This window comes from Chrysemys picta, chromosome 1 (assembly GCF_011386835.1).
Source record: "Chrysemys picta bellii isolate R12L10 chromosome 1, ASM1138683v2, whole genome shotgun sequence".
NCBI lineage: Eukaryota > Metazoa > Chordata > Testudines > Emydidae > Chrysemys > Chrysemys picta.
Window position 1 is genome coordinate 299270646 of NC_088791.1, and position 13138 is coordinate 299283783.

The 13138-nt window shown below is 39.4% G+C and overlaps 1 protein-coding gene across 1 annotated transcript in view; it reads left to right on the forward strand.

Moving 5' to 3' along the window:
- Positions 1-12059, forward strand: part of SERPINE3 (serpin family E member 3) — a 29296-nt gene extending 17237 nt beyond the window's left edge. The window contains exons 7-9 of the mRNA XM_042842750.2: positions 4299-4385; positions 10192-10275; positions 11835-12059. Of these exons, the coding sequence (XP_042698684.2) occupies positions 4299-4385; positions 10192-10275; positions 11835-11878 (215 nt within the window). The 3' untranslated portion in view covers positions 11879-12059. The remainder of the gene's footprint in view (positions 1-4298; positions 4386-10191; positions 10276-11834) is intronic.
- Positions 12060-13138: the final 1079 nt, after the last annotated feature.

Consider the following 13138-nt stretch of genomic DNA (forward strand, 5'->3'; position numbering starts at 1 on the left):
AGACTCTCAGCCTTCTAATATGATTCTGGTCAGTGTGTGATTGTCATTAAATGGAGGCATAGCCACAAGAACATCTTCTGATACAGTGGAAACTGCTTTAGAAGAAGTTCCTGGTTGAAGTTTGCTTCCATGGGACAAAGCTCATGGCACAGATTTTGTTTTTTACCTCCTATTAAATTTGAGTATGTGTTCATTATAATGTGATCATTAATTGCATAGAATGCCTTGTTAATTAGAAATGAGATGTTAATATGCTGACTAAAATTCACTGACGGTTCACATTATAAATATGTATAACAGCTATTTAGTTAGGATGAGTGTTTAAGGAGGATGAACTAAAATGGACCAAGGCATACTGGTGACCTTCTTTTGTACTGTTCATGACTTACTCCCATTGTGCTTTTTGATTAAGAAAAATTTGAGTGGCATTTTTTCTCAAATTTTCCCTGTTATATTATTTAAGGGTGTCTTTATTTTCCCTGTCTCCTCCCGCCCAGTATAATTCTGAGTTGACCCGCAGGATTAGGCACAAAGGAGAAAAGCAGTGCAATTGACTTTTACCCATAATAATAAATATTTAATGGGGAAGCTACTGTTCTGATAGATACAGAACTATACTCAGCAATCTTTCTAAGTGTCACTTTTCTCAGAGTTCTATTTTGTTTTACCAGTGATTCTTCCTGCTCAACATGTTTTTGTGGGAGTTTCTTTGGATTGCTTAGTTGACCCAGCATTAGTTCATTGTTCCCAACACACTCGGTAGTTGCCATTCATACCAAGAAATCTTACTGACTACTAGAATTAGTGAAAGATCAAACCACTAGTTGGTCACTTACCAATAGAATTCAGCATTTAATTCAGTGTTATTAATCATATTTATTACAGTAGTGCCTAAGGACTGACCAAGAATGGGGCCTTGTTGTGCCAGATGCTGTATAAACACTGAGCAGCAGTATCCATGCCCTGAAGACCTTCCAGTCTAACTGGACAAGATAGACACAGTGTGGGGGAGTGGGTAGAATATATAAGCGGAGTGAACAATGTGATTGTAGCAAAGGGCACTTAGTTCCACCGTTTTGTGGTGGGGAGGGGGAAGAGGGTTAGTTAGGAAAGGAGAAGCTAAGTGGAAAGAAAAGTGAAAGGGACAGGGCAGGAGAGAAGGGAGTAAGAGGGGCAGGTATGAAGTGAGGGATGGGTAGGAGGGGGGTTAGAGCAAACAGCCAATGAGCACTGGGCAGAGAAAGTCCAGTCAAACCTGTAGAAAGTTTGGTGAATGTCTGACGGTCCCTGCAGTGGCTGTTCCTGCTCCTGCCAGCTGGAGTCTCTGGATGGTTCCTCTCTGAAGTTTTACCCAAGTGTTGTCTACATGGTGGGTACATGATGAAAGAACAGGAAGGAAGCAAACAAAGACTGTATGCGATCTTATCCCTTAAACCTTGTCCCATGCTTATAAGCTGCATTGCAGTGCAGTTCCTCTCTAGGAAGACAGTGGGCCTGATTCCCATTGCCTTACACATATGCAAAATGATTATTCAGAGAATAGCGGCCAGATTCAGATCTGTTATAACAGTATAACTCTGTAAAAACTCTGTTCATTACACATCTCTGGAGTTACTCCAGATTTACACACCGACATAACAGATCAGGATTTATCCCAATAACTTTTTAAAACAAAATTCTTAAAATAGATGACCAGACAATAGTGGGTTGGTTGCATCTTTCAACTAATTCTAGTGTGAAAAGTTTCTTGGCATGAATGATACAAGAAAGGTTAAGTGACTTGTTCAAGGTCACACAGCAAACCATTGGCAGACAGGGGGACAGAAATCAGTCTCCTATTCTTACTAGCCTTCGGATGTTGTTCTCCATAAAGTAGGCAGATAACTTTTAGACTAGGTTCTCCTCCGTACTTGTTCATGGCTGCTACTAAAGTGGAAAAAAAAATTCTTTAGCAATCATGACAATGACATTTCCTTGCAGATGTTCTCTTAATTGTTGTAGAGCTGTGACATTTTTTGGCTTTATTTGGTTTTAAATCAATTTTGATGTGCTCATTTATACATGGTAAAATAGCTTGATGTAGATGATACCACAACACTTAATTGCAGCACAGCCCTAACCAGACCTAGAATTTATGTGGAACCCTATGGTCATGTGGTACTTGACCTATATTTAAGTTATATAGTTATTTAATCTTTTTATAGCTATTGCACTTTCAGGTTTTGACAACCACAAATGTTTAGAACTGTCCAATCAGTGAGTTGTCTCTGGAGATACAGGCTTTATCAGCTGTTAAGCGTTTGTAATACTGGTGACGCTGCTGAAAAACACTATATGGATCAATTCACCTTTAATAACATTCACAGATTGTAAACCCAGAAGGGACCATTAGATTATCTAGTCTAATCTTCTGTATATCACAGGCCATATAAATTCACTTCATTACTCTGGCACTGAGCCAATAACTTGTCTGAGTATGAAGAATATGTTTCAAACCATAATAAATACAGTAGAACTTCAGAGTTCTGAACACCAGAGTTACAAACTGAGCAGTCAACCACACACCTTATTTGGAACCAGAAGTACACAAATCAGGCAGCAGCAAAGACAAAATAATAATAATAATAATTAAAAAAGCATGTACAGTACTGTGTTAAACGTAAACTACTACAAAAATAAAGGGAAAGCAGCATTTTTCTTCTGCATAGTAAAGTTTCAAAGCTGTATTAAGTCAATGTTCAGCTGTAAACTTTTGGAAGAACCACCATAATGTTTCTTTACCATCATATCAGAGTGATGAACAACCTCCTTTCCCCGAAGTGATTGTTAACTCTGAGGTTCTACTGTAGATAATTTATATTGGTAGTAGTGTTATATAGAAGAACTTCAAACCATGTCTCAAAAAGCTGGGAAAACATTATTATTGCTGTTTCAAATATGGGGAAAATGGGGGCATGAAGAAAGTCAAGTGACTTGTCTAAGGTCACACAGCAAGCCAGTGATAGGCAGGGGAACAGAACCCAGATGTTATGCTTCTGTGTCCTGTTCTTGCTAACCACTATCCCACTGCCTCCCAAACGACAAGTGGTTACTTTACTTAGTATTTATATAGCAAAATATTATTAATTGATTAATTCCTAAACCCCCTTTGTAAGATAACTCATACTATCCCCATTGTACAGATGGGGACACAGAGGCACAGGCCCACAAAGTGACTTGCCCAATGCTACACCGTATCAGAGTCAGGATTAGAAGTCACACTCTTCCAATGCCCAAGCCCATGCTAATGCTCATTCCTCCAGACCACCTCCCAACAACACATTTACACTGTAAACAGACAAGCAGAGTAAATCAAATCTCACCATGCAGGCAAGTTTTTCTCTCCACCATCTTTTTGAAGAAAATTTATTTTAACATCAGGGAGGGAAGAGATCGGCGGAAGACATCTGTGACAAAAGGAAAGGTTGTACCTACTATGTAGATTGTAGTCAGCAGGTTATTACTTTACATTATTGCAGCAAAGTACCTGGAAAACTAACCAGTCCATAAAAACTGGACTAATTTTACAAAGTAATTGAACTTTTTTTTTTAGTTAATGCCATTTTGTAAATAGTTTACAATAATTAAAATTAAATGAGAGAAAAGGTTAAAGGAGAGATTGCAGTGTTTACAACCAGCATTTGTTTTTGGTAGAAATAAGTGCCATTTGTTGGAAATATTCTGATGTGTGCTGCTGTTTGTCTAGCAGCGTTAGAAACAATACCTGCAATTAGTAACTCCACAAACTGATCACATTGTTAACAGTGCTGGTAAAAGTGTATTAAGAATTCTAACTGCAGTCATTCTGTAAATTCTGAATGTCCTAAGAAGTTACCAATGAACTACACAGGTTAAAGGGTTTTGACAGCAGTGGAGATGTGTTTATTTTGATCATTACTGATTATTCCAAAATTGTCTTTGAAAATTCTTTCTATTTACAGACATTTTTGGTTAAGATAAAATGCATTATCTGTTCTCTTTAATATCCAATACATCCTATCAGAGCTAGGCAAGAGGAATTAACTAACTGGTCTAAATTCATCTCTGAATTTAATAATTCAAACAAAAACTGTCCTACCTACCCTGGATTAAATGTCTGGTATCTACAGGATTTTAGAAGTTCTGATACTATGAGAATGAGAAGCAGTATAAGAGAAAAGCTAAGATAGAAGTGGCTCAATTTTTTTTCAACTGGGTTGTGTTGATTTTACAATGACAAAAAAATAACTATTAATACTTACTTTTGGTTGGTTTGTTAGAGCAAGGCGGTCTTTACATTTCAGAAGCTATTCATAAAGCAAAGATTGAAGTGACAGAAGAAGGTACGAAAGCATCAGGAGCTACAGGTAAATCAGACATACAAACTTCAGTAGTATTTTGCATCTGAGCCATATCATAGCAGCAACAAATATTATAATTAAAGGTCTTGATTTAACAGGGAATTTACATGTGCTTAAATCCATCCCTATTCAGCCAGGCACACAAGAATATGCTTTATTGAAGCCCATTAACTCCAAAGTTAAACTTCATCTATGCTTTGATGAAGAAAATAAATGTTTAAGAAACCATTTCCATTCTACCTCCTATTTTCAGTTGCTCATAACTTTCTTAAAACATTTTCCTTTTCAAGTTTAGTCTCAGAACATGGGATAGTCCGAGAAAAACCCAACCACCTATTTTTCAGATTAGCAAGCGTTGAACTACCAGCACCCAAAAACAGCTTTTTTTAAATTCAAACCTTCTATTATGCTTAAGTAACTTTACTCAATGGCAATTGACACAGGCGTCATTTGCTGTGGGGCAAGGAGCATCCTTACTGCCTCCTCCACCCCTATTTTTAATAGGTCAATATAGAATCATAGAATGTCAGGGTTGGAAGGGACCTCAGGGGGTCATCTAGTCCAACCCCCTGCTCAAAGCAGGACCAATCCCCAGGCAGATTTTTGCCCCAGCTCCCTAAATGGCCCCCTCAAGGATTGAACTCACAACCCTGGGTTTAGCAGGCCAATGCTCAAACCACTGAGCTATCCCTCCCCCCTCCATTATGTCTTCTATTCCCCTCCTTCCCCACAACTTTGCAGGATATAATATAATCATGTATAATGTTCTATGTGCTGATACAACATTGTCACTCTCTCCCAATTTTTCTGAGATGATGCCCCTGGCAACTGACCTTTCACGCTTGGCTTATAGAGCCAGTGTTTTGAGGAAAGCACTACAATAATGTTAAAGTTAAGGACGCGAAGTAAGTGATTCTAAGTCCATCTAAGATACATCTACTTCAGCTATGCTATTTTCGTAGCTGAAGTTGCATATCTTAGATCGATTTCCTCCCACCTCCCCCAGTGTAGACCAGGCCCCTGTATCTAGCACTAAGCATTGCTCAACCACGCGTAAGGGTCTGGCTCAATATGTCTGTGGTAGCATTATTTTGATGCGAGTGTTCATATGCACACTATATAATTAACTTTGCTGTGGAGACAAAGATTGAGTTCCTTGACTTAAATTCTCATCTTTATTGGTAAACTAACATACCTGGAATGTTTCCAATAAAATCCTCTATAGAAGATAGAAGTCATCCTGTAATGTTTACATATCAAAGACTAAATATAACTGCAATCAGCAGATATATCACCCGGTCCTAGTCCCACTGAAGTCAATGACAGAAGTTCCATTAATTTCAGCAGAAGCAGGCCCACTAAAGAACTGCTTTTCAGAAATAGAGGTGGTGTTCAGGAAGGGCTGGAAGAGTAGGAAGGTAATCTGTCATAGAATCATAGAAATATAGGGCTGGAGGGACCTCAAGATGTCATCAAATTCACCCCCCTGCACTGTGGCACAATCAATTATACTTACACCATCCCTTGACAGGCATTTGTCCAGCCTGGTTTTTAAAACCTCCAATGATGGTGAATCCATAACCTCCTTTGGAAGCGTATTCCAGAGTTTAACTGCCCTTAAAGTTAGAAAGTATTTCCTAATATCTAACCTAAATCTCCTTGACTGCTGATTAAGTCCATTACTTTTTATCCTACCTTCAGTGAATATGGATAACAACTGTTCATTGTTCTCTTAACAGCCCTTAACATACTTGAAGATTTATCAGGTTCGCCCTGTCTTCTTTTCTCAAGACTACATGTGCCCTCCCCACCTCCTCTCTAAACTTTTCTTCATAAGTCACATTTTCTAAACCTTTCACCATTTTTGCTGCTCTCCTCTACACTCTGCCATTTGTCCACATATATCCTCATGTGGTGTGTAGAATGGGACGCAGTACTCCAGCTGAGGCCTCACCAGTGCCAATTACTTCTCGTGTCTTACTTACAACACTCTAGTTAATACGCACCAGAATATTAGTCTTTTCTGCAGCTGCATCACATGGCTGACTCTCATCCAATTTGTCATGAATTATAACCCTCAGATCTTTTTCACCAGTACTATCACCAACCCAATTATTCCCCATGTTGTAGTTGTGCATTTGATTTTTCAAATGTGGAGGCAGCAGAGAGCAAACGGGCCAGTACCAGAATATTTGTAAATTTAGCACTGCACATATTCAGGGTAGTGCCATCCAGGGCCGGCTCCAGCAATTCTGCCGCCCCAAGCGCAAAAAAAAAAAAAAAAAAAAAAAAAGCCGCAATTGGCGGCAGCAGTTCAGCGGCAGGTCCTTCGCTCCTAGAGGGAGTGAGGGACCTGCCTCCCCCGAATTGCCGCAGGTGCTGCCCCTCTCCCTTGGCCGCCCCAAGCACCTGCTTGTTAAGCTGGTGTCTGGAGCCGGCCCTGGTGCCATCTGCTTTCCTCGACTCTCTCTACTGTCCCAAATGTGGTCAGCTTGATAGAAAAGAACAATGGCAAAAACACTATCACACTGTCTTCTACCTGGTTAACTTTCTCTTTAGCCACCAAGGTGTTCTCTTCTCTTCTCTTCCTCCTGTACTCCATTGCTAGAGCAGGCACGGCTGGTTTTAACATGTTTATAGCTATATACAATTGTACAAGAACTGGTTACTTAAAACCGTGGAACATCTAGTCATACATTTTATTGCAAAGAAAAAATTGGAAAGAATTAGATTGTGGGAGAAAGAAGGAAATCATTCTAATCAAACTAGATTTGTAAACTATTTTTAATATATATCTTGGATTAAAATTATTTTTGGCAAATGGTTTTATCCTAAAAAGCCTACAAATGTGTTAATTTTTAGTCAGTGTATTAGTTACACTGTCTAGCTACCTAGAAATGCATTTGGGCAATTAGGGCTGTCAAGCGATTAAAAAAATTGATCGCAATTAATCAGGCTGTTAAACAATAATAGAATACCATTTATTTAAATATTTATGGATGTTTTCTATATTTTCAAATATATTTAAATTACAACACGGAATACAAAGTGTACAGTGCTCACTTTATATTTTTATTACAAATATTTGCACTGTAAAAAAAAGAAATAGTATTTTTCAATTTTCCATTACTGTAGTCCAATCTCTTTATCATGAAAGTTGAATGAACGAATGTAGAATTATGTAAAAAAAAAAAAACTGCATTCAAAAATAAAACAATATAAAACTTTAGAGCAGGGGTGGGCAGACTTTTTGGCCCGAGGGTCACATCTGGGTATGGAAGCTGTATGGCGAACCATGAATGCTCACAAAATTGGGGGTTGGGGTGCGGGAGGGGAAGAGAACTCTGGCTGGGGATGCAGGCTCTGCGGTGGGGCCAGAAATGAGGAGTTCAGGGTGCAGAAGGGGGCTCTGGGGTGGGACAGGGGGTTGAGATGGGGGGGTGCAGGCTCCAGCTGGGAGTGCAGGCTCTGGGGTGGGGCTGGGGCTGAGGAGTTGGGGGTGCAGGAGGATGCTCCGAGCTGGGACCAAGGGGTTAGGAGGGCGGGAGGGGGATCAGAGCTGGAGCATGGGATTGGGGGGAAGAAGGGGTTCAGAGGTGCAGGCTCTGGGTGGCGTTTACCTCAAGCAGCTCCAGGAAGCAGCGGCATGTCCCCCCTCCGGCTCCTAAACAGAGGCTCAGCCAGGCAGCTCTGCACGCTGCCCCGTCCACATGTGCCACCCCTGCAGCTCCCATTGGCTGTAGTTCCCAGCCAATGGGAGTTGTGGAGCAGTGCTTGGGGCAGGGGCAGCCAGTGGAGGGACATGCCCCTGCTTCCGGGAGCCATGCAGAGTCATGGCATGTGTGGAGCAGGCAAGCCCCCAACCCTGCTCGCCAGCAGGAGCTCGAAGGCCAGATTAAAATGTCTGAAGGGCCAGATACAGCCCCCAGGCCATTGTTTGCCCACCCCTGCTTTAGAGCCTACAAGTCCACTCAGTCCTACTTCTTGGTCAGCCAATCACTCAAACAAAGTTGGTTACAATTTGCAGGAGCTAATGCTGCCTGCTTCTTGTTTACAATGTCACTTGAAAGTGAGAACAAGCGTTCGCATGGCACTATTATAGCCAGTGTTGCAAGATATTTACATGCTAGATGAGCTAAAAATTCATATGTCGCTTCAACACCATTCCAGAGGACATGCGTCCATGATGATGATGGGTTCTGCTCAATAATGATCCAAAGCAGAGCGGACCAACGCCTGTTCGTTTTCATCATCTCAGTCAGATGCCACCAGCAGAAGGTTGATTTTTCTTTTTTGGTGTTTTGGGTTCTGTAGTTTCCGCATCTGAATGTTGCTCTTTTAAGACTTATGAAAGCATTCCCCACATCTCATCCCTTTCAGATTTTGGACGGCACTTCAGATTCTTAAACCTTGGGTCGAGTGCTATAGCTATTTTTAGAAATCTCACATTAGTACCTTCTTTGCGTTTTTGTCAAATCTGCAGTGAAAGTGTTATTAAAATAAACATGTTCTGGGTCATTATCCGAGACTGCTATAACATGAAATATATGTCAGAACGTGGGTAAAACAGAACAGGAGATATACAATTCTCCCCCAAGTTCAGTCACAAATTTAATTAATGCATTATTTTTTTAAACAAGCATCGGAATGGTGGCTGAAGCATGAAGGGGCATATGAATATTTAGCATATCTGGAACGTAAATACCTTGCAATGCCCACTACCAAAGTGCCATGCAGACACCTGCTCTCACTTTCAGGTGACGTAAATAGAAGCAGGCAGCAGCATCTCCCATAAATGTAAACAAACTTGTTTTTCTTAGCAATTGGTTGAACAAGAAGTAGGACCTGAGTGGAGTTGTAGGCTCTAAAGTTTTACATTGTTTTGTTTTTGAGTGCAGTTATGTAACAAAGTTACACTTTCATGATACAGATATTGCACTATTGTACTTGTATGAGGTGAATTGAAAAATACTATTTCATTTTTACAGGGAAAATATTTGTAATAAAAATACTATAAAGTGAGTACTGTATACTGTATTCTGTGTTGTAATAGAAATCAATATATTTGAAAGTGTAGAAAAACATCCAAAATATTTAATAAATTTCAATTGGCATTCTATTGTTTAACAGTGTGATTAATCACAATTAATTTTTTTGAGTTAATCACACGTTAACTGCAATTGACAGCCTTAGCAATATTTAAACAGGGTTTTTATTTTTATAACTTTAAAAATGTAAGTTAAATAGATAGTAAAAAAATAACTGCAGAGAGGAAGCAGTCTTATAGTTCAGACACTGCACTGGGATTCAGGAGATTAGGGTTCAATTCAGGAGTCTGCCATAAGCTTTTGGTGTGATCTCAGGCTGATCACTTCATCTCTCTGTGCCTGTTTTTCCCATCTGCAAAAGGGGGATAATTTGTGTCATTTGTCAACTTACTGTAAACTCCGTCTCTATGCATAGATGGTTATGAACAGGGCAAGTGGTACAGTCGTGTCTTGACCAGGCATTAGTACTATCAATGAAAAATAATATCAGTGGTGAGTCTTAAAACTCAAAGGCAAGCAGGCGTAATTACTCAGTGATCAGACAGCACTGCGTTACCTATGTAATTCATCCTTGCAAATTTACTTGGGGAGATTTTTTTCTGCTGGGTTAAACAAACATTACATTTATTTTTATCACAGTAAGGGCACATGAATAATTTGGTGGTTAGGGTAGTAAAAATCTGAGTGTTTTAGGGGGGTGCTCTGTCGAAGCGAAGGCAAAACTGAAACTGACACCTGAATGTTTTCTCTCTCTTGCATTGCAGCTATGGTGCTATTAAAAAGATCTCGAACTCCTATTTTCAAAGCAGACAGACCTTTTATCTTTTTCCTAAGGCACACCACTACAGGTACGCATAATTCATTTATTCAGTAGAGGAGTCACTCACCTAATAGTAAAAAAAATCTTACTAGTGTTTCCCATAAATAAATAAGGAGCTATTCTCTAAAATGACTTCAATTTCCATAAAACTCCTTTAAAAATATAATCTGTAGAATAAATTTTCAACTACAAACAGTGGAAGCAGAAAAACTGACAATCATGGGAATTCAGTTAGACTTTTCTTTGGCATAAATTTAGTGCCCAAAGGCACTCTGATGGCCCTGGAGACTAACATCCATTTATCTGAAAAATGGAAAGGTAAAGCACGTGCAGGGGCAATGCAAGTTTCTCTTCCCCTGTCCTGCACCTATGCCTCAAATCTAAGCATCTCCTTATTTGGAGAGGCATGAAGCCTAATCTGTCCTGTCACGACTTGGTCTCTTGCCGAGACAAGCAAGAAAGTTGCCACTTGTAAGTATTAAAAGTGGCTTTAGTAAGCAAATTGAACAAAAAAATTAAAACTTACTATACTCAACTATGCACTTAATAGGATGAAAATTAGACTGTAAAATACAAATTTAGAGAAATCAAGTGGAGCATTGGCCTGCTAAACCCAGGGTTGTGAGTTCAATCCTTGAGGGGGCCACTTAGGGATCAGGGGCAAAATCAGTACTTGGTCCTGCTAGTGAAGGCAGGGGGCTGGACTCGATGACCTTTCAAGGTCCCTTCCAGTTCTAGGAGATGGGATATCTCTCTTAATAAAAAAAAAAAAAAAAATTAATGAAGAAAACACCAAATAGCATTCTAATCAGAATAGAATCAGAAACAGTCATAGCATAGCAAAAATACTGATGTTTAATGTTTGGCTTATTTGGGGGGCAGTAAGCTCCAAACTCCTACCACCTGCAAGTTAACAATAGGTCTCACTACAGAACAAAAGCCCAGGAACTCTCCCCCCAATATTTATATTCTGCAATGTGCTAGGCACTTTCCACATACTGTGGAAAATATAGCCTCTGGCCCAAGTATGATACAATTAAGAGCATCACTTTTCTCTCTGAAATTCAACTTCAGAACATCTCTGTCTAGAGAAAAAAGACAAGCTGATAAACTGAAATGGGATGATATCTTAAGTGATTTAAAGCATAGGTTAATTACTGAATCTAATGAGGCAGTAAGCCAACGCGCCAAATTCATCTCTGCTGTAACTCTAGAACATATACATAGGAATGAATCTGACCCATTACTACTTGGTCAAGTTCAAAGCCATTTTCATTTTGGCCAAGATTTAGGCCAAAGGCTAGGAAGATAAGATAAGGAAGCTCCTTGTTCAGCTGCCAACCCTTTAATAAGCAACTGAATCTAATCTGCAAAATTAACAAATTAACCTGGCCCTTAACTGATTTCACAGACTTTTAAAAATGCAAGTTACTGCAATTGGACCCACAAAACCAGTATTTGCATGTATGTGACCGTCTGACAGTTAACCTACCAGTTGCATGTACAAATTAGGTACACAATTACATGCATACACTTTTTGATTGACTGTGTGTGCAATTTTAATGAAGTGTTTATTTTAATTCACAGGCTCAGTGCTTTTTATAGGAAGAGTTACAAATCCTTCAGAATAAGTGTGTCCAATGCACCCTCCCCTTATTCCTCCTGCAGCCATCTTTCCTTCAATGAAATTGAGGCACACTGTGCATATTTATTAAAAACTGGATACTTAAAATTATTTTGCAAAAAATCCACAAGGAAGAGCAGATAAATGTTAACCAAATAACTTTGTAAATAAAATGTATTACTTTTGCATTTTGTGTAGAGTGCTTTTATTTTGTAGCTGTATAAAAGCATCTTTTACTCTTTTTAAAAAATGGTTGGCATCACAAGGTAACAGGAGACTGGCTAAAACCAACAGACTGTATTACAGTTATTTATGTTCTTTGCTCACAAGACTGAGTCAGCTGAGAGGAGGCAATACCAACCCACCACGAAGCTTTAGATTATCTGCTATTTTTCAAGTGGTGGTTTATTTTCTGCTCCTGAAACTGAAGTTTTAAACAAAAAATTAAAAACTGAATTAGGTTCCAGAATCAGTTACATTACCAAGCTGAAGTGGTGAGGTAAACAAGCAACTGAAGTGCAGCCATAAGAAATAATCCAGCTGAGAGACAGTCTGTTAAGGAATTGGCACCAGGACAGCAGAGTACCAGCCCACTGGGGACTCTTGACTATGGACTTGGGTTGCTAATCTGAGCCACCATGTCGACACTACTGTTGTCACCCGGTCTAACTAAATTAAAGCTAACAGCACAGGTAGGCATACCCGTGCTCCACTCACATCTTCACTTGCAGTAAACATAGCCTGAGTGTCTCTACTCACCTAAACAAGTGAATCAGTACCACCATATACACCACTTCCAATGCAGACTTTACATTAAAAAAAAATCTTTTACTTTACAGTGCAGGGCTGGGGAAGGGAGAGAGGGTTAGGCACACAAGCAGTCTCATTAAAGAGCAAGGGATGAGGTTGGCGTAATTGGAAAGATTGTTAAATCTCAAAGAAAACTTAAATAAGCCCACATTTTGCCATTTTTCTGGTGTGCATACCGTACATAAGATCTGTGATACTGTTGAGTAAAAATAAGACTTAGAATACATGATGCTATGCCAACTTATCACCATAACAATGCAGTCAAATAGCAGCTTTCTTAATTTCTTTTCGTAATTTATATCTTATTCGGAGAACCAAAGAATCAGCATTTCCAATGAGGCTTAAAATTGTAGCTGGTTCCTAAAAAAAATTACAATAAAACTGCGTAGATCTAAAAAGGGGAGGAGAGAAATGAGCCACTTCAATGAAAACCGTACTCATTCCTAACCACCAAAGA